The sequence below is a fragment of the Phacochoerus africanus genome, chromosome 11 (assembly GCF_016906955.1).
Source record: "Phacochoerus africanus isolate WHEZ1 chromosome 11, ROS_Pafr_v1, whole genome shotgun sequence".
In the NCBI taxonomy this organism is placed as follows: domain Eukaryota; kingdom Metazoa; phylum Chordata; class Mammalia; order Artiodactyla; family Suidae; genus Phacochoerus; species Phacochoerus africanus.
Genome location: NC_062554.1, coordinates 10643538 through 10664445, shown reverse-complemented (window position 1 = coordinate 10664445; position 20908 = coordinate 10643538). Strand labels below are relative to the sequence as shown.

Here is a 20908-nt window from a genome sequence, read left to right as displayed (position 1 = left end):
ACACCCTTTAAAAGAAGACAACAAAATCTAGTGACCCAACAAACATCACATTATAATGTTCAACATCCAAACAAAAATTGCTAAGTTTAAAAAGCAAGAAAATCAGTCAAAAGAAACAACCCAGAAATGACAGTGATGATGAAATTTCCAAAGATTTTAAATGAGCTACTGTAACTTCGTTCAAGAATCTGAAGGAAAACATGAAAATGATGAGAGAAAGGGAATATATTTTAAAAGACCAAATATATTTCTGCTTCCAGTAATGACAGAGTAAGATCCTACTGGCTAATTCTCCCTCAGAAAAAAAAAAGGTAAATATCTGGAGTAATACTAAAAGCGATTTGAAGTAAAAGCACTGGGGAGTAAAAGAGAAGCAGACAGACTCCAAAGGAGAGTACACATTGAAGAAGGGGAGTCGTACAAAGTGAGTTCCCACCTGCACAGCTTTCAGCCTTGGGCAAAGCACAGCACACAAGGAGCAGACTGCAGGATTTCTAGCTTGGGGAACCAGAAAACTGAAGCCAGAAGAAACATGACCACTGAAGACAATGGAGGATCCTTAAAAAGAACAAGTCAGAGAAGGGATTCCACAAATTCTGTCTGCCTGTATCTCTGCTATTAACATGACTGAAAGAAGTGTGGCTAAATGCAAAAGAGATGCTGGCCAAGAAACAGTTTACAGTTCAAGTCAAATCAGTCAAGACAACTGTCAATTAAAAGCAAAAAAACAGCATTCACCAGGAAAAAAATAAACAAACAAAAGAACAGATTCCCCACAATTTAGCATTCTTACTATCCAAAATAAAGTAAAATTACTCAACATACCAAGAACAGGGAAAATGAAACACATCCTTAAGAGAAAAAAAAAAAATCAACTGAGACTGACCCTGACATCACCTAGATGTTCAAAAGGCAGACAATGAGTTCCCACCGTGGTGCAATGGATAGGCAGCATCTCTGCAGCACCAGGTCACAGGTTTGACCCCCAGCCTGGCACAGTGGGTTAAAGGATCCAGTGTTGCCACAGATGTGGTGTAGTTTGCAACTGTAGCTCAGATATGATCCCTGGCCTGGGAACTCCAAAAACCACCCCATGGACAAAAAATTAAAAATAAAAAAAATAAAAGCAGACAAGGGCTTTCTTTAAAGCAGCTATTATAACTGTCTTCAACAAATTAAAACAAAGTACGCTGACAATAATGAAAAGACAGGGTATTTCTGGGGGTAAAATAGAAATGATTTTTAAAAGCACTAACTAGAGTTCTAAAACTGAGAAAATATCTGAAATATTGAATAGACTTAAAAAACAAATGGAGATGACAGGAGGAAAAAAAAAAGGTATGTGAACCTGAAGACAGATCAAAATTATCCAACCTGCAAATGCAGAAAGAGAGAAAAGATTTTTGGTAAAATGAACTGAATTTAAAGGCCTGTTAAACAGTTCAACATACTTGTAACTGGAAACAAATGATAGAAGAGAGAGACTGAGGCAGAAAAGAATATTTAAAGAGTGACCAAATTTTTCCAAAATATGATTAAAGATAAAAATTTGTAGCTATAAGATGCTCAACTTGCTAAAGGGAAATGATACCAGAGGAAAATGCAGATCCTCAGACAGGAATAAAGAGCATTATTATAAATGGTAAACTTCTGGTCAAATGCAAAAGTTAATTATTTTGCCTTTTTTTTTATAATTTATCTACTTCTAACATGTAACTGTCTTGAATTTCATAACATATGTTGCTGTAATACATGTAACAACTATAGCAGAAAGAACAAGTTAAGCAGGATATGGACCTCCAGCACTATCTTATTCTGCATGTTGCTGTATTTTTCATGAAGTGGGCTGTAAAAAGTTAAGGATGTATATACGTAATTCCTCAAGAGACCACTAAATAAATAATACAGTTGAAAAGCAAACAGGAAAATTAAATTCTCAAAAATTAACAAAATATTTTTAAAGTAGAAACGAACACAGAAAACCAATGTAAAAATAATAATAAATAAAATGGTAGACCCAAACTCAACCATATTAACCAGAGATAAAAACTGATATTCTGTTGCCTTGTTGATACTATTTAAAGTGTTAATCTGCTCAGGGTTTTCTTTGTTTTTAAAAATACAAATGTTTAAGATATTTCTTTGTTACAAGAGCTTTAGGAATGTCCTTCTGGGAGTTCCCGTCCCGTGGCGCAGTGGTTAACGAGTCCAACTAGGAACCATGAGGTTGCGGGTTCGGTCCCTGCCCTTGCTCAGTGGGTTAACGATCCAGCGTTGCCATGAGCTGTGGTGTAGGTTGCAGACGCGGCTCGGATCCCAAGTTGCTGTTTCGAAGGCCGGTGGCTACAGCTCCGATTCGACCCCCTAGCCTGGGAACCCCCATAAGCCGTGGGAGCGGCCCAAAGAAATAGCAAAAAAAGACAAAAAAAAAAGGAATGTCCTTCTCCCTTTATACCTAAAAACGAATTAAGGAGTACCCACTGTGGCACAGTGAGTTAATGATCTGGCTTGTCTCTGGGAGGCTCGGGTTCAATCCCCAGCTTTATGCAGTGGGTTAAGCATCCAGCGTCGCTACAGCTGTGGCGTAGGTCACCACTCCAGCTCAGATTCGATCCCTGAGCCAGGAACTTCCATTTGCTGCGGAAATGGCTAGAAAAAAAAAAAAGGGTAAAATAAAACTATGACTCTGGGAGTTCCATTGTGGCACAACAGGATCAGTGGTGTCTCTGCAGTGCCAGGACACAGGTTCAATCCCTGGGCCAGTAGGTTGGGGGATCTAGCACTGCCTCAACTTAGGCACAGATCACAAGTGCAGCTCTGACGTGATCTCTTGCCCAGGAACTCCATGTGCTACAAGGTGGTTTAAAAAAAAAAAAACAACCTCTAATGGATTTCTTACTTAAACAAAAAGTTCAAGGGTTCTACTGATAATTCAGATGCACAGTCTATGCGTTGAGTTAAAGGAGTAACTATTTGGGTTCTGTCCTGAAATTCTACGTTTCTGCTTTTGAGTTTGATCAGGTTAGAACTTTAATCTAATTTGAGGAAAGAGTTTGTTCTTTGCCAGAGTTAACACTAACCCAATCCTTATGAGAGGAGGAGTCCGTAAACAGCAGACATTCCACAAAGTAAAAGGTACACAATCTTTAAAAGTGTCAAGATGATAATGGTCAAATAAGATTTAGGAAATAGTCCAGTTAGAATAAGACTAAATACAATCCCACTCCTAGGCATCTATCCAGAGAAAACTGATTTGAAAAAATACATATACTCCAGTGTTCACTGCAGCACTATATGCAGCAGCCAAGATATAGAAACAACCTAAATATCCATTGACAGAGGAGTGGACAAAGAAGATGTGGTACATTGGAGTTTCTGTTGTGGCTCAGCAAAAACAAATCTGACTAGTAACCATGAGGTTGTGAGTTCGATCCCTGGCCTCGCTCAGTGGGTTATGGATCTGGCGTTGCTGTAGCTGTGGTATAGGCCAGCAGCTATAGCTCCAATTCGACCCCTAGCCTGGGAACCTCCATATGCCACAAGTGCAGCCTTTAAAAAAAAAAAAAAAAAGATGTGGTACATATGCACAATGGAATACTACTCAGTCATTAAAAGGAATGAAATAAATGGTTTTTGCAGCACCATGGATGGATCTAGAAATTATCATGCAAAATGAAGTTAGACAGTGAGACACAAACATCACATGCTATCACTTAAATGTGGAATCTAAAAAAAAGGATACATTGAACTTCTTTATAGAACAGATACTGACTCATAGACTTTGAAAAACTTATGGTTTCCAAAGGAGACAGGTTGGAGGGCAGGGGCTGGGAGTTTGGGATGGAAATGCTATAAAACTGGGTTGTGATGATCCTTGCACAACTGTAAATATAATAAAATTCACTGAGTAAAAAAAATTTATTGTATGCCCTCAACCCCCCCCCCCAAAAAAATGAATGAGACCAAACAGACATGAAATCTAAATGTAACATGTGGAGTTCCTGCTGAGGTGGAGTGGGTTAAGAATATGACTGCAGGAGTGCCTGTGGAGGCTCAGCGGTTAATGAACCTGACTGGCATCCATGAGGACGCAGGTTCAATACCTGGCCTTGCTCAGTAGGTTAGGATCCCGCGTTGCCATGAGCTGTGGTGTAAGTCACAGACGTGGCTCGGATCCTGAGTTGCTGTGGCTCTGGCATAGGCTGGCGTCCACAGCTCCGATTAGACCCCTAGCCTGGGAACCTCCATGTGCTGTGGGAAGCAGCCTTAGAAAAGGCAAAAACACAAAAAAAATTTAAAATAAAATAAATAAATAAAAATCAAATGAAACTTCTAGAGCTTGAAAAATGCAGTATCTGAAATAAAAAATTTTATTGTATGTGTGTTAACAGGAGGATCAGTGAACTTAAACTCAAGGAAATAGAAACTATACAAATTGAAGCACACAGTGAAACAGGCAAAGAAAAAAAAGAATATAACAACAGATAAGGAGTTCCCATCGTAGCACACTAGAAGCGAATCTGACTAGGAACCATGAGGTTACGAATTTGATCCCTAGCCTCACTCAGTGGGTTAAGGATCCAGCACTGCCAAGAGCTGTAGTGTAGGTCACAGATGCAGCTTAGATCCCACATGGCTGTGGCTCTGGCGTAGGCCGGCGGCTACAGCTCTGATTCGACCCCTAGCCTGGGAACCTCCACATGCCATGAGTATGGCCCTAAAAAGACAAAAAAAAAAAAACAGATAAGATGATATCAGAATATTTAACATATGTATAACTAGAGTACTAGGAAAAAAGAGGTAGCAGAAAACAAAGTAGGAAAATATTAAAGCTGTACTGATTTAAAATAGTCCAAATTTTATTTTATTTTATTACTTTTTAGGGCCTCACCCACTGCATATGGAGGTTCCCAGGCTAGGGGTTGAATCAGAGCTGCGGCTGCTGGCCTACACCACAGCCACAGCAAAGCAGACCCATACCACAGCTCACAGCAATGCCAGATCCTTAACCCACTGAGCGAGGCCAGGGATGGAATCTGCAACCTCATGGTTCCTAGTTGGATTCGTTTCCACTGCACCACGATGGGAACTCCTATTTTATTTTTTAATTAAACCACAGATCTAAGAAGATCAAGAAACTTTAAGCAAGATTAACACACACACAGACACACCAGCAACACCACCACACAACCACTAAGGAACACAGTAATAAACTGCTGAAATCCAATAATAAAGAGAAAAGAGTTCCTGTAGTGGCTCAGCGGTAATGAACCACTGACTGGTACCCATGAGGACATAGGTTCAACCCCTGGCCTTGCTCAGTGGGTTAAGGATCTGGCGTTGCCAAAAGCTGCAGTATAGGCTGCAGATGCAGCTTGGATCCAGCATTGTTACGACTGTGGCGCAGGCCCTAGCTGCAGCTCTGACTCCAGCCTGGGAACTTCCATATGCCACAGGCACAGCTGAAGAAAGAGAGAGAAAGAGAAAGGGGGAGAGAGAGAGGGGGAGAGAGAAAGAGGGAGAGAAAAAGAGAAAAAGAAAGAAAGAGAAAGAAAGGAAGGAAGGAAGGAAGGAAGGAAGGAATTCTACAGCCAGCAAAAATGTTTCAGACAGGAAGGTAAAAAAAGACATTTTCACATAAATGTAAGCTGACAAAATTTATCACAGAAGTGTACTACAAGTTAAAGTATACAATTTAATGTTCTTACATTATACATTAAAGTGGTATACAATATACACATTGTTAAAGCTGTACCTGTAGCATATGGAAGTTCCTGGGCTAGGGGCCAAATGGGATCTGCAGCTGGGGCCTATGCCAGAGCCACAGCAACACTGGATCCAAGTCGCGTCTTCAACCTATGCTGCAGCTTGTGATAATACCCGATCCTTAACCCAGTGAGTGGGGCCAAGAATCAAACCTGCATCCTCACAGAAACAACATCGGGTTTTTATCCCGCTGAGCCACAACAGGTACTCCCTAAAGTGGTAACTATAATAAGTTAAAGATATATACTGTAAACTCCGTAGCAACTTCTAATGAAATAAAAAGGAGATGTAACACAAAGACTAGTAAACAAGATGAAATAAAACACTAAACACACACACACAACCATAAATTAACTTAAAAGAAATCAGGAAAAGTATGAGGGGAGAAAAGCCAAAAAACAAAGTGAGAGAGAAGAAAAAATATAAAATAAACAGCAAGATATTAACATAATCACAGTGATAATTACATTAAATGTAAATGAATTATATGCACTAATTATTTATTTATTATTTTTGTCTTTTTGCCTTTTCTAGGGCCATACCCATGGCACATGGAGGTTCCCAGGCTAGGGGGCCAATCAGAGCTGTAGCTGCCAGCCTATGCCAGAGCCACAGCAACATGGGATCCGAGCCGCATCTGCAACCTACACCACAGCTCACGGCGACACCAATCCTTAACCCACTGAGCAAGCAAGGCCAGGGATGGAACCTGAAACCTCATGGATCCTAGTCGGATTCGTTAACCCCTGAGCCACGACAGGAATTCCAAACACTGGTTGTACTAATTAAGAAAGAAAGGGAGTTCCCTGGTGATCTAATGATAAAGCAGGAAGACCTCAATATTATATGACAATCCTGAAGTGTATATACCTAAAAATGTAGCTTCGGGTGTCCCTGTTGTGGCTCAGTGGGTTAAGAACCCGACGAAGTGTCCATGAGGATGTGGGTTCAATCCCTGGCCTCATTCAGTGGGTTAAGGATCCGGTACTGCCACAAGTTGTGGTGGAGATCACAGATGGGGCTCCAATCCAGAATTGCTGTGGCTGTGGCATAGGCCGTAAGCTGCAGCTCCAATTTGACACCTAGCCTGGGATCTTCCATATGCTGCAGGTGTGGCCCAAAAAAGAAAAGCATCATCAAAACACTTAAGGAGTTCCCGTCTTGGCTCAGCAGTAATGAACCCGACTAGGACCCATAAAGATGTGGGTTTGATCCCTGACCTCGTTCAGTGGGTTGGGGATCTGGCATTGCCATGAGCTGTGGTGTAGTATAGGTCCCAGACACAGCTTGGATCCCATGTTGCTGTGGCTGTGGTGTAGGCCAGCAGCTGTAGTTTCAATTTGACCCCTACCTGGAAACTTCCATATGCCATGAGTTCAGTCCTAAAAAGCAAAAAAAAAAAGGCGTGCTTAGGAATAGGAGTTCCCTGGTGGCCTACTGATCAAGAATTCGGCATTGTTGTCACTGCTATGGCTCAGGTTCAATCCAGGTCCAGGGAACTTCCACATGCCACAGGCAAGGCCATAAACAAAAAACAAAGCAAAAATTACAAAAATAGGAAGGAGATACAGAAAAAATATATATCATTATAATGATTCCAATAACCTTCTACTAATTGAAGCAGAAAGAAACATCAATAAATATACAGAAGACGAACAACACTATCAACCAATTTAACCTGACATTTATAGAATACTACGTATATAAACAGAAGAATACATATCTTTTTCAAATCCACATGGAACATTCACCAAGTAAAACATATGAAGAGTCAAAACAAGTCAAAAAGTTGAAAAGAATTTAAATTAAAAATGTATTTTCTGAACACAATGAAATTAACTAGAAATCAGTAACAGAAAGATACCTTGCAAATTCCAAATATTTAGAAATTAGGGGAGTTTCCGTCATGGCTCGGCAGTTAACGAACCCGACTAGCATCCATGAAGACATGGGTTCCATCCCTGGCCTCAGTGGGTTAAGGATCCAGCATTGCCATGAGCTGTGGTGTAGGTCACAGATGCAGCTCAGATCCCACATTGCTGTGGCTGTGGTGTAGGCCAGCAGCTACAGCTCCAATTCGACCCCCTAGCCTGGGAACCTCCATATGCCGCAGGTGCAGCCCTAAAAAGACAAAAGACAAAAAAAAAAGTTCCTAAACAGGAAAAATTAATCCTGATCAAAAACCCTATCAGTGGTTCTCTGTGTCAGGGAACAGCATGGAAAAGACTGACTGAAAAGGGATGAAAGACAACTTTCTGGGAGATGAAAATTCTCTACATCTTAATTAGGGTGCTAGCTAAGTAAGTCTGTGCATTTTCAAAAGTCATTGACCCCATATACTTAAAACTATGAATTTTATTGTGTGTAGATTATATCTTAATAAAGTTGATTAAAAATAGTTCCTAGGTGTTTCCAAAAAACCATATAGCTAATAATGAAATATTTAATACCTTCCTCCTTTGCTTGTTTTGTTTTGGTTTTTTTTAATGGCTGCAATTGTATCCTGTGGAAGTTCCTGGGTCAGGGATTGAATCTGGGCCACAGATGCAATGCCAGATCCTTTAACCTACTGCACTGGGTCAGGGATCGAACTTGTGCCTCTGCACAAAGATGTCTGTTTATATCACTTCTACTCAAGGATGAACTGGAAGGTCCTAGGCACTGCAATAAAGGCAAGAAAAAAAATTCGTAAGAATTCAAAAGTAAGAGGAGCGCCTGTCGTGGGGCAGCAGAAACGAATCCAACTAGGAACCATGAAGTTGCGGGTTCGACCCCTGGTCTTGCTTAGTGGGTTAAGGATCTGGTGTTGCCACGAGCTGTGGTGTAGGTCGCAGATATGGCATAAATCTTAAATAGATTAACAAGCATTCAGGAGTTCCCGTCGTGGCGCAGTGGTTAACGAATCCGACTAGGAACCATGAGGTTGAGGGTTCGATCCGTGCCCTTGCTCAGTGGGTTAACGATCCGGCGTTGCCATGAGCTGTGGTGTAGGTTGCAGACGCGGCTCGGATCCCACGTTGCTGTGGCTCTGGCGTAGGCCGGCGGCTGAAGCTATGATTCGACCTCTAGCCTGGGAATCTCCATATGCCTTGGGAGCGGGCCAAGAAATAGCAAAAAGACAAAAAAAAAAAAAAAAAGCATTCAATCTTTTTCAATTTTAACTAATACCAACAGACTTAACTCACAAAGTTCTCCCAGGTTCTCAATAACTTTAAATGTATAAAGGTGTCATAAGACCAAAAAGTCTTCTGATCTAATAAAAGTTGAATATAGGCATAGACTACAATCTAATAATTATACTCCTAAATATATACAGATACTATTACATTTGTGTCCATAAGATGTACCAGAATGTTCACAGCATTATATGTAACAGCAAACACTGGAAAAAAAACATCCAGTGACTGAAGAATGGATAAATCAATATATTCATACAATGAAATTCCCAACAATAGTAAAAATAAATGAACCACCTAACCTATCACCATAGAATTCACAAGAACATGTATGATACTAAGGACCACAATTTGAGTGGAAAAAAAAGAAGCTGCAAGAAAAAAATCTACGTATATAGTAAAATCCCAGTCACGTAAAATATAAAACAAGCAAACCTAAACTGTATTTTTTAGAAATTCAGAAGTGGCAAAAAGCTAGGAAATGATAACACTAAATACATTTGGTGGTTATCTCTCAAGAAAAAGGAAGATGACAGGATGAGGGAAGGGCACAGAGGGGGCTAAGGCTAAATGTTTATCTAACAATGGCTCCTCTTAACCAAAAAAGTCTTCAAGTGTCAAGATTAAATTGGACATTTCTAGCATAGTGAAAGAACAAAGAATATCTATTTGATTGGAAAGTCTAATTGAAACAACCCCAGTGATCAAACGATCATGAGAATATCAGACAACAAAGCCAGACTGCCCTGATGTCTGCTTTAAAAAAGCGTGTGTGTACATGGGGTTGGGGGAAGCAGTAGTTGCTACCCAGCAGGTAAAATAGCCTAGAATCTGTAATATTTCACTGTGGGAACACTATCTTATCTAGAATCTCTCCTTATCATTTTGTATGAATGAATACATGAGTTAATGTTAAGTCATAAAAACAGTTTTTATGGTGGTATCAAGATTTTAAAGTGCCTAATTTTGGGGTTCTGTTTTGTTTTCTGACTCCATCCAGTCTTTCCACTTACAGTTAAAAGCAGCTTGCTATAATCATAAACAAAACAAAAAGACAACTTTCGGAATGAGAGAAAATATCTGCAAACAACGCATCTGACAAAGAATAAACTCCCAAAATATGCAAACAGCTCTTACAGATCAATATCAAAAAAAAAATCCCCAAAACCCAATCAAAAATTAGCCAGAAGGGAGTTCCTATTGTGGCGTAGTGGAAAAGAATCCGACTAGTATCCATGAGGATCCCATGGGGCTTGGATCTGGCGTTGCTGTGGCTGTGGTGTAGGCTGGCAGCTGCAGCTCCAGTTTGACCCCTAGGCTGGGAACTTCCATATGCTGTGACCCTAAAAAGCGAAATAAAAACAAAAATAAAAATACCAAAAAAAAAAAATTAGCCAGAAAGTCCTAAATAGGCATTTCGCCAAAAGATACATACATACATACATACATACATACATACATACATACATACATATGTAAGACAGCCAATGGGCACATGAAAAGATCCTCAACATCACTAATTATTAGAGAAATGCAAATTAAAACTACAATGAGGTATCACCTCACACCGATCAGAATGGCCATCATTAAAGTCTACAAATAATAGGGATTTCTCTCATGGCACAGCGGGTTAAGGATCTGGTGTTGTCACCACAGTGGCTTGGGTCACTGCTGTGGTGCAGATTTGATCCCTGGCCTTGGAATTTCCACATGCCACTAACACAGCCAAAAAAGAGAGAGAGAGATTAGACTTCGAAATGTACTTAGCCTAGTACAGTAGTTCCCCCTTATCTGCAGTTTCACTTCCCAAGCTTTCAGTTACTCACTATCAACTACAGGCCAAAAATACCAAATGGAAAATTCCAGAAATACACAATCCATAATTTTTTAACTGTGCACTGTTCTGAGTAGCATGATAAAATCTTGCACTGTCCTGCTCTGTCTTGCCCAGGATCCTAAACCATCACCATCATCTGCTCCTGACATTCAACAACATCGTGGCTCAATGATCCAGGATCACTCAAAGCAAATGAATCTCCTCCACAACGGCAGAAAGTAATATTAGCCTAATACTAGGTCACGATGTCTTCTCATCAGGTAGGGATTTATCAACTCAGATCATCACAACAATAAAGATGAGTACAATACAATAAGATATTTTGGGAGGAGTTCCCATCCTGACTCAGGTTAAGGATCTGGCATTGCCGTGAGCTGTGGCGTAGGTCGAAGATACTGCTCAAATCTGTTGCTGTGTTGTAGGCCAGTGGCTACAGCTTTGATTCAGCCCCTAGCCTGGGAAACATGTGCCGCAAGCGCGGCCCTAAAAAGCAAAAAAAAAAAAGATATTTTGAGAGAGACCACATTCACATATCTTTTTTTTTTTTTAACTTTTTAGGGCCACACCCACAGCACATGGAGGTTCCCAGGCTAGGGGCTGAATCAAAGCTGTAGCCGCCGGCCTACGCCACAGCCACCCCACATCCGAGCCTCGTCTGCAACCTATACCACAGATCACAGCTGGTTCCTAGTGGGATTTGTTTCCACTGAGCTTACAACAGGAACTCCTCACATATCTTTTACTACAGCATATAGAATTATAAATGTTCTATTTTGAGCTGTGGTTAAATCTTATTGTGCTTAATTTATAAATTAAATATAACCATATGTGTATTATGTACAGGAAAAAAGCACAGTATGTTCAGTTGACCCATGAACAAAGCAGGCTTGAACTGTGCAGATCCAATTATATGTGCACCTATTTATTTATTTGTTGTCTTTTGTCCTTTTAGGGCCATACCTGCAGCATATGGGGGTTCCCAGGCTAGGGGTCCAATCAGAGCTGTAGCCCCCGGCCTACACCACAGCCACAGCAACGCCAGATCCAAGCCTCATCTGCAACCTACACCACAGCTCACGGCAACGTTGGATCCTTAATCCACTGAGCAAGGCCAGGGATCGAACCCACAACCTCATGGTTCCTAGTCGGATTTGTTTCCTCTGCGCCACGATGGGAACTCCTCCGTAGACCTTTTTAAGTAAATACATACTGAAGTACTATCCAATCCTCGGTTAGTTGAATCCATAGATGCAGAACCAGGGATATAGGGGGCTGACTGTGACGCTGTATACGGATTTTCTGACTGCATAGAGGATCGGTGTTGTATAAAAGTCAACTATATAGGGTTTGGTACTATCTGCAGTTTCAGGCATCTCCTGGGGATCTTGGAACAAATCTCCCATAGATAAGTGAGGACTACTATATTACTAAACTAACTACTAACTATAGACCTAAATTTAAAAGATAGTTTGGTTTGAGCGTGGTGAAGGTATTAGTAATAAATGAGAAAAAAAAAATTGTTTCCAAAGTGAAAATACAGTTGTGATGATTGTTGTACAACTATAAGTGTAATAAAATTCACTGAGTAATTAAAAAAAACAAAAACAAAAAACAAAATGAAAATATATGTACAAATTTGCTCATTAATCATTTTCAAACTTTCCATCACATGCAGTAAAAGAGAATCATTTTCAAATGTTCCTTCATACGCAATGTTTTCGGCCTGTTACTACTGTGAAGGAGTGGGGGGATGATCAACACCTAATTTGATTTTCAAGTCAGAAACCTAGATTCTAATACCAGTGCTGTGATCCTGAACAAGTCACCCTTTGTAACGTGGCTCATCCCATGCAAACAGGGATAACATTTACAGCCCATAGGGAATAAGGAATTACTACTGCTCTGTGAACAGTAAAATTGCGCTTCTCTCTTAAGTCGCCAGACCAAGAGCATTGGAATCACCTGACAACTTATGAGAACTGTAGACTCTAAGGCACATTCTAGACCTACTACCGGGTGATGCATTTTTAACAAGACCTCCAGGTAATTCACATGCATGTTCAGGTCTGAGCAGCACTACTATAAAGCATTCTATAGATGTAAGGTATCTTCACCATAAAAAAATAGTTCATTAGGAGCTCTTTTTGTTCCGATGTCTTATAATCTGGTAACTCATTAAAAATATGACAACAACAAGACTTGACATCATCCTCCACAGCTCCCATGCTGAGAAACTACTGAATGTAGACTCTGGGCTAGGTATCACAATTAATTAGGCAAATTGCTTCGATTCTCCAGGTCTTTCTCCTGATATGTAAAAGGAGAAGGTGAGATCACCAGTGACCAATTTCAGGTCCCTGAACCCACTGGGATCTGAAAAAGCAGTAAATGTAGGGAGGCAAGATAGCATGATAGCTAACAGCATAGCTTTAGAATCAAGTGGCCCTGGGTCACTTAAGCTCTGCCACTTAATAGTATGTGACCTAGGGCAAGTTACTTAACCATTCTAAACTTTAAAAGAGTTGCTCTAAGGATTGTAATAAGGGTTCTTATAACTTAACACATAGAGCTTTCCACATTGTGTCCTATAATGTTAGCTTTTATTATTTCTACTGCCTATTTTCAATATCTCAAAAATCACATTTATCTGGAACAAGGGTGCAATGAAAATATTATGCTGTTTTGCTTTCGACTAGAATTACATCAATACATTAAGGTAACGTATTAACTATGCATTACCTTATCTCATTTACTCATATGGATCAATACAGTGTGGTGACAGTGACTAGATCTTCTCTAATGGACAGTCACACGTGCCTTTGAATATCTGAGATGAAGATAAAGTACAATAATAATTTAATGTATATAAAAGTAATAATAAATTTCAATTATGTAAAAATAATAAATTCATGAGGCCCAAGAAAGTAAATAATAACATTCTTCTTTCTAATGAAAAGGTTAAAAGAGCTGCTATGTCACCATAGGATCTAGAGATTCCACTTTTGAGTCTCAAGGAGATATTCGTACACCCATGTCACAGCCTCACTATTCACTATAGCCAGGAAGTGGAAGCACCCTACGTGTCCATCAGTGGATGAATGGATGAGCAAAATATGGTGTATATATACAATGAAATATTACTCAGCCTTTGGAAAGAAAGATATTCTCCTTTTTTTTTTTCTTCTGTTTTCAGGGCCGCACCTGCTGCTAGGGGTCAAATTAGAGCTACAGTTGCCAGCCTACACCACAATCACAGCAATGCCAGATCTGAGCCACATCTACAACCTACACCACAGCTCTCAGCAACACCGGATCCTTAACACACTGAGAGAGACCAGGGATCAAACCTGCATCCTCATGGATACTAGCTGGGTTCTTAACCTACAGAGCCACAATGGGAATTCCTAGAAAAAAAAGACATTCTAATACATGCTACAACATGGATGAATCACAAGGACATATGTTAAGTGAAATAAGCCAGTCACAAACAAACAAAAACAAAACAAAAAAAAAAACAAAGTAACACCAAACACAAGTTCCCGTTGTGGCTCAGCAGGTTACCAACTTGAGTAGTATCCATGAGGGTGCAGGCTCAATCCCTGGTCTCGCTCAGTGGTTTAACAACCCAGTGTTAGCATGAGCTGTGGCGTGGGTTGCAGACTCGGATCAGGTCCTGAGTTGCTGTGGCACAGGTTGACAGGTGCAGCCCTGACTCCACTCCTAGCTTGGGATCTTTCATATGCCGCAGGTGTGGCCCTAAAAAGGAAAAAAAAAGGAAAAAAGAAAAAAGAAATACACAAGCAGTCTTCACTTTGCAAAGTTCTAATATGCATAAATTTCAGTGACCACAGTTTTGTTAAATAAAACAGATTCCCAACACATTTCAAATTTTAGTTACCCCAGTACATCAATTGTGAGTAAGTGAAAACGGTACAAACGTCACTACTAGATCTTCAATCCACAAATCACTACGTAAATAATAGAAGCACATTACGACTGGTGACTAAGTCATTTTTTTCAAAGTTTGTTGGTGGATTTGACAAAATAAATTGCAAAGGAAACAACAACTAGGGAGTTGGTGGATATCTCATCAGTAACATTAAAAGCCAGGATATAACGGAATAATACCTTCAAAGTGCTCAAAAAAAAAACTCTCTCTTGGGGAAAAAATAAGAAAATATATATATATATATATCTGCCTAAATTTCTAACTATAGATAAAGCATGAGAGCAAAGTCTATTGGTGATTAGTCACTGCACATCTGTCATTCAGTTCATGTACAGATTGCGAACTATGTAGCTGAGCTGCCTCCTTGTCTCTTGGCAATGAATGTATGTGACATTTCACAAAAATGAACAGGCCAAGAATGATTAAAGTGCAGCAAAGAAACAAAAAGTAATAGTGTTGGAAGTAAAACCCCAATCAAACATTAACAGAGTAATAGAAGAAAGAGCTGAAATGACAATGATGACCTTGCTGCCTAAATATGTAGCCAGGAATTTAGTGAAGGCAAACTTACTGACACAATGAAGAAAGTAGTTGTGAGAAAAGAATGAAGATGGACCAGAAGTGACACCAGCAAAAAAAAAAAAAAAAAAAAATTACATTAAAGGATTGCTCAGAAATATGTCACAATATTTTAAAATGCGAAGAATGAAATGTCGGAACCTAACTCAAGCTTAAAAGTACGACAATCCACCAAAGCATAGAAAAACAGTCATTTTGTATCATCAGTTAATGACAAGAAGAAGGAAAGAACTAGGTAAGTTCTTCTACAAAGAAAACATTTTAATTCTCAAAGTTTTTAATGTTTTAAATTACAGTGTACTAAATAAATTCAGTTTTACTATTTTTTAAAATTTCTCTATAATTATGACTAACAATAAGAGGACTTACAGTGTTGGATAAAAATGTTTAAAGATCACAGAACACTCAGAACTTTTCTCACTGACGAATAAGGCTGTTTTGCCAGGTTTTATCTCGCGTGGTCATTTGCATCATCCCGAACTAACCATGAAAAGTGAGGACTGCCTATACCTCTAACTTCTTGGAACATCAAGGAATGTGGTATTTCACAGCTAGAGAGAAACCCTCTACCTTTTCCCCTGGTCCCGTCAGTCTGCTCAAACAAAAAAAAGCAATTTTTACTCATTCTGTGATGTTAAGAAGACAGCGTTTCCCTGGTGGCTCAGTGGGTTAAAGATCTAGCATCCTCACTGCTGTGGCTCAGATTCGATCCCTGGAACTTCCGCATGCTGCAGACACAGCCAAACAGAAGTTAAGTCTCACATACAGACATAGAGAACAGAATTGTGGTTGCTGGTTGCCCAAGGGGAGGGAGGATAGGGAAAGGAAGGATTGGGAGTTTGAGACTAGCAAACTAGTTTATCTAGGATGGACAAACGACAAGGTCCAAAGTAGTATACCTAGGATGGATCAACAAGAAGGAAGGATTGGGAGTTTGGGATTAGCAAACTAGTATATCTAGGATGGATAAACAACAAGGAGTTCTTGCTGTGGCACAGCAGGTTGCCACAGCTGCAGTGTATGTAGTTCACAGCTGTGACTCAGATTCAATCCCTGGCCCAGGAATGTCTATATGCTCCAGGTGCAGCCATAAAATTTTTTTAAAAAGATAGTGTTTCAAGTTTGTCAGTGACTAAGAACTGCTACCATCTTAACATGCAATTCCCCAAAGTTGTCTTGAGAGTACCCAAAATACACACACCCCAAGGCTCAAAGACAGGCTTCTTGAATAGCTATTCAGGAGTAGGATATCTTTTTTAAGGTTTCCGGTCCATTTGGGTGAAGACTGCTCAGGCTTTAGTTGTGAATTTTGTTGTTTTTAGGAGAGAAATTGAGCTCCAGTCCTTCTATTCCACCATCTTAATCCCACCTCCTCATGTGCATTCTGAGTAATTAGAGTTGGTGCCCTGGTTGCAGCGCTGTGGTCGCCCTGGGTGATCTGTGCTGGCTCCCAGGTGTTGGGAAGGTAAACTCCTGGCGGGTTGGGACCTCTTGAATAGCTATTCAATTTGTCATTTGTGATCAGTATACTACTTCATGCTTGTCCTCATCCCTTACATGTAGGGGCAAAGCAATGAATGTGTGATAGAAAAAATGTGGTACAGTAGTTTCAGAGTCAGACCTCAACTTGAATGCCACCCGTACACCATTTTTTTTTTTTTTTTTGGCCATGCCTGTGGCTTGGGGATGTTCCCAGGTTAGGTATCGAACCCACGCCACAGCAGCAACCTGAGCTGCTGCAGTGACAATGCCAGATCCTTAACCCACTAAGCCACAAGAGAACTCCATTAGAATTTCAATTTCCTAATAGGTGAAATATGGATAATAGTAACCTTCTTTTTGGAATTATAGTAAAGATCAAAAAAGACAAGACATATAATGTGCTTAACAAAGTGTGGTACATACTAAGCACTTAGCTATAGCTATTAGCACCATTATTACTACCCTTAATATTTCTATCATTACTGTAAATATTACAATGTTTTAAACACATTATTAAATCAAAGACCAAATCTCTTACAGAAAGATATGATAGGCGTTCCCTTAGGGCACAGCAAGTTAAGGATCCGGCATTGTCACAGCAGTGGCCTGAGTTGCTGCTGTGGCTCAGGTTCGATCCCTGGCTGAGGAACTTCCTCATACCACAGGCACAGTCAAAAAAAGTAAAAAGAAATGAAAGATACCCACCACTTGCTGGGTAAGAAGACTTGATGTCAACTTCCTCCAGATCATTTTCTCCCAAGGTACCTGTGCAGAGGGCTACCAGCACTCATTCTCTTCTGGGTAACTCCTGATTCCTGGGTCAAAACCCTCTGCAATCTGCTCAGTTTCCTCTTCTGAGGACATTAAGAACTAAAGCCATTTCCCATTTCTCAAGCTATCTGCCCAAACAGTGGTATCTTGCTCCCTCATAACTCACATGACTTACCATCAGTCTTCTCTTTTGATTCTAACCCTTGATTCTACACTAAGTCATTATTACTTAGACCCATAAAGCTGAAAAGGACCTAAAGGCCATCTAGAGCCAATCTCTTTTCTCTACCAAACAATTAATTCCCCCTAAAATATTCGTGTGAGTTGGCTGAACAATGCCCTGCTTTAACTGCTTTAACACTTTCAGTGACAGAAAGCCTTCTATCTCTCAAGTCAACCCATTCAATTATTAAATTTTTAGTTTTAAATGTTCCTTGTGTTGAAGCAAAATCTCTTCCTTTGCAGGCAGTTTCCACCCACAGGCCCTGATTCCACATTCTAGAGAAATATAGAAAGTTTAACTGCTCTATATCACAGCCCATTCAATATTTGAAGACCTCTGAGTTTCACTTTTCCACATTACAAATTTCTAGTTCAGAAAGCATGATTTTAAGTCCCTTCCCTCATGCGCCTCCTCTGGACCATGTACGGGCTTGCCAATACGATCTAACAACAAATTGGTAAAGCACTTTCTTTGCCAACATTTGAACTGCCAAATAATTACACTACAAATGATCCCCTTGCCCACATTCATCCATTACTACATAAAAATTATTTTTTAAATGATTTTTATTTTTTCCATTAGAGTTGGTTTACAGTGTTCTGTCAATTTTCTACTGTACAGCAAAGTGACCCAATCACACACACATATATATACACAGTCATTTTCTCACATTATCCTCCATCATGCTCCATCACAAGTGACTAGATAGAGTTCCCAGTGCTATCCAGCAGGATCTCATTGCTTACAAAAGTTATTAATTTAAGCTAGTAGTTCAGGAAAAACTCTTGGCATAAATCGGGGTTTAAAAGAAATGGTACTTAAAGTCTTAAAAACTACAAAAGAGTTCTGTTTTCTTTTTATTTTCACTTAGTCAGTTACTGGGAACAGAGTAAAGTACAATCAGCTGGCATGAACCTTGTGCCTCTTTCCACAACACCAAACACATGTCTGGGAGAAGGACCCAACAATGGGAAGGTTAGCTAAAAAGAGCTTTGCTTCATGGCCTGAGAAAGTGGAGCCAACTAAAAAGATACAATAATCGTGAGCCAAAAAACATTCTCTGTACTGTGCCTGAAGAGGGATCATATAGTGTGTGGACCAGAGTAAACAACAGCAAACCAAGTAGCAGATTTTTCCGGTGCTCTCCTAGCCTGGAAGGAACAATCATCTTGAACACACACACACACACACACTCACAGGGGCAGCAGGAGGGTTCTTCCCCAAGTCCTCAGAAGGTGTCATCAGTGGAAGTAATGTCCTCAGAAGAACCTTAACCGTAGTCAGGTGGTCGGAGGAGGCAGAATGGAGCAGGGACTTATCCCTTGTGCTCTTGGGAGCCGGAAGGTACAGACTAGGTGCCCTGCCTTCCACTTCTGGAGCAAGGCGGTAACAGCTGAATGACTGTCCTCAGCAAGGGGGTGATTTCTGGTGCCCGAAGATACCCTGGCTAGGAGTGGACTGGGGGTGAGGGTCGGGATCCGAGACTGGGAAAACCGTTCCCTGGAGGTGACCCGTGAGGTCTCACGCGAACAGAGGGAAGGACCGAGTTTTCTCGCATGTGGGGGAAGACTGAGCTCGGACCTGTTCCCTTCGCCTGTGCCCTTAGGACGAAGGGGTGGCAGCCGCAGAAGGAGCAGGTGTCCCGAGCCCGCATTCAAATAAGCAGAGTCCCCCACCGTCCCAAGCTCTTCCCGGCTGCCCCCAGCAGGCCCCCCCTCGGCCCCCCCGGGAGGGATCCCCATTCCCAACGCCGCCCCTCGGGCCTCCCCGAGGTCCGGCAGGCGCGCCTCACTTCTCTTCCCCCTTCCTCTCGAACTCAAGGCCTCCCCTCCTCGCCCGCCGCACCGGTTGCCCTGGCCGCCGCCTTCCCGTTCCCGGCCCCGGGCTCCCCACGCCGCCTCCCCCGGCCAGGCCCCGCGCCTCCTCCGGCGGCCGAGTCCGCCCTCTCCCTTCCTCACGCGGCGCCGTCCTCCCCTCAGCCCGGCGCCCTCCCTCGCTCGCTCCCGCCTCAGGCCGGCGGCCGCACTCACAGAACTCGGCGATGTACCAGGTCACCGCGTAGTTCTCCTCGCACCAGTCCAGCGTGGAGGTCGGGGGGCCCCAGTAGCCCTGGCGGTCCGCGGCCGGAGCCATCGCGCGAGGAGCCGCCGCAGCCGCCCAGGCGCTCGCGCGCTCGCTCTCTCGCTGCGCTCGGCTCCGCGGGCTCCCAGGCCGGCTCAGGCCCCGCTCCCGCGCTCGCCGCGCGCCCGGCCGCCCCCCTCCCCCGAGGGGCGGGGCCCGGCGCCATCAGCGACCCGGCCGGGCCGGAGACCCCGCCCACCGCGGCCGGCGCCAGGCCCAGCCCGCCCGCCCCCGGCTGCCCTGCCCGCTCTCCCCCGGGGAGGGGTGCGACGGGCGCAGCCGGCCCCGCCCAGACACGCGGGTGGGCCCCGGGTTAGGCGTTCCTGACATCCCGGAGGCTGTTTTCTGTCTGGGTGTCTGAGGGAGAGGGCGAGTGTGCGCGCGCGCGTGTGTGTGTGTGTGTTGGGGCCGGGGGGGGGGGGGGAAGCGGGGGTGATTTTATTCGGGCGGAGGTGGAGTGAAGCCTTCAATCGAGCCGTGACTTGATGAAACCTGTGCGCAGATGCACCTCAGTATCCTTTGGCCCCAGGCCTCAAACGGAGCCCAGAAACCGAACACTCACAGCCCTGCCGGGAACTCCCAGGAAATAAACGCCAAATTTCTGATAAAGGTGTAAGTGTCAGTTGGGAACAAAGGGAAAGGGCAACAAACCCTGGACCGCGGTGGGGGGGAGACCCGCGCAGAGGAGGCTTTGAGATCCTAAAAAAACAGTGCAGCCAGAGCACTAAAGCAGTTCGCCTGCTTCCATTTGCGCTTCCAAGCCCCGAAGTTTCTACGCTCGAACAATCTATAATTGGCCTTACTCTCCAGGCAACCAACAACCTCCCCTACTACCAGCCTCAAGACCCTGATAGGTAATAAAACTGCTGCAGAGATGTAAACGCAAATGCAACCGTGCCCTGCCCCTGTGTTGAGCTACACCAAACTCTTTCCTAGCTCAGAATGTGCAGGGTCCACTCCCATCCTCTGACATTGCTCCAGCGATTCAGCTGGAACCACCTTCC

The 20908-nt window shown here is 42.3% G+C and overlaps 1 protein-coding gene across 1 annotated transcript in view; it reads right to left on the bottom strand.

Annotated features, from left to right (window-relative positions):
- ACER3 (alkaline ceramidase 3) overlaps positions 1-20005 on the bottom strand; it is a 157945-nt gene extending 137940 nt beyond the window's left edge. The window contains exon 1 of the mRNA XM_047752005.1: positions 19814-20005. Coding sequence (XP_047607961.1) covers positions 19814-19916 — 103 coding nt within the window. The 5' untranslated portion in view covers positions 19917-20005. The remainder of the gene's footprint in view (positions 1-19813) is intronic.
- Positions 20006-20908: the final 903 nt, after the last annotated feature.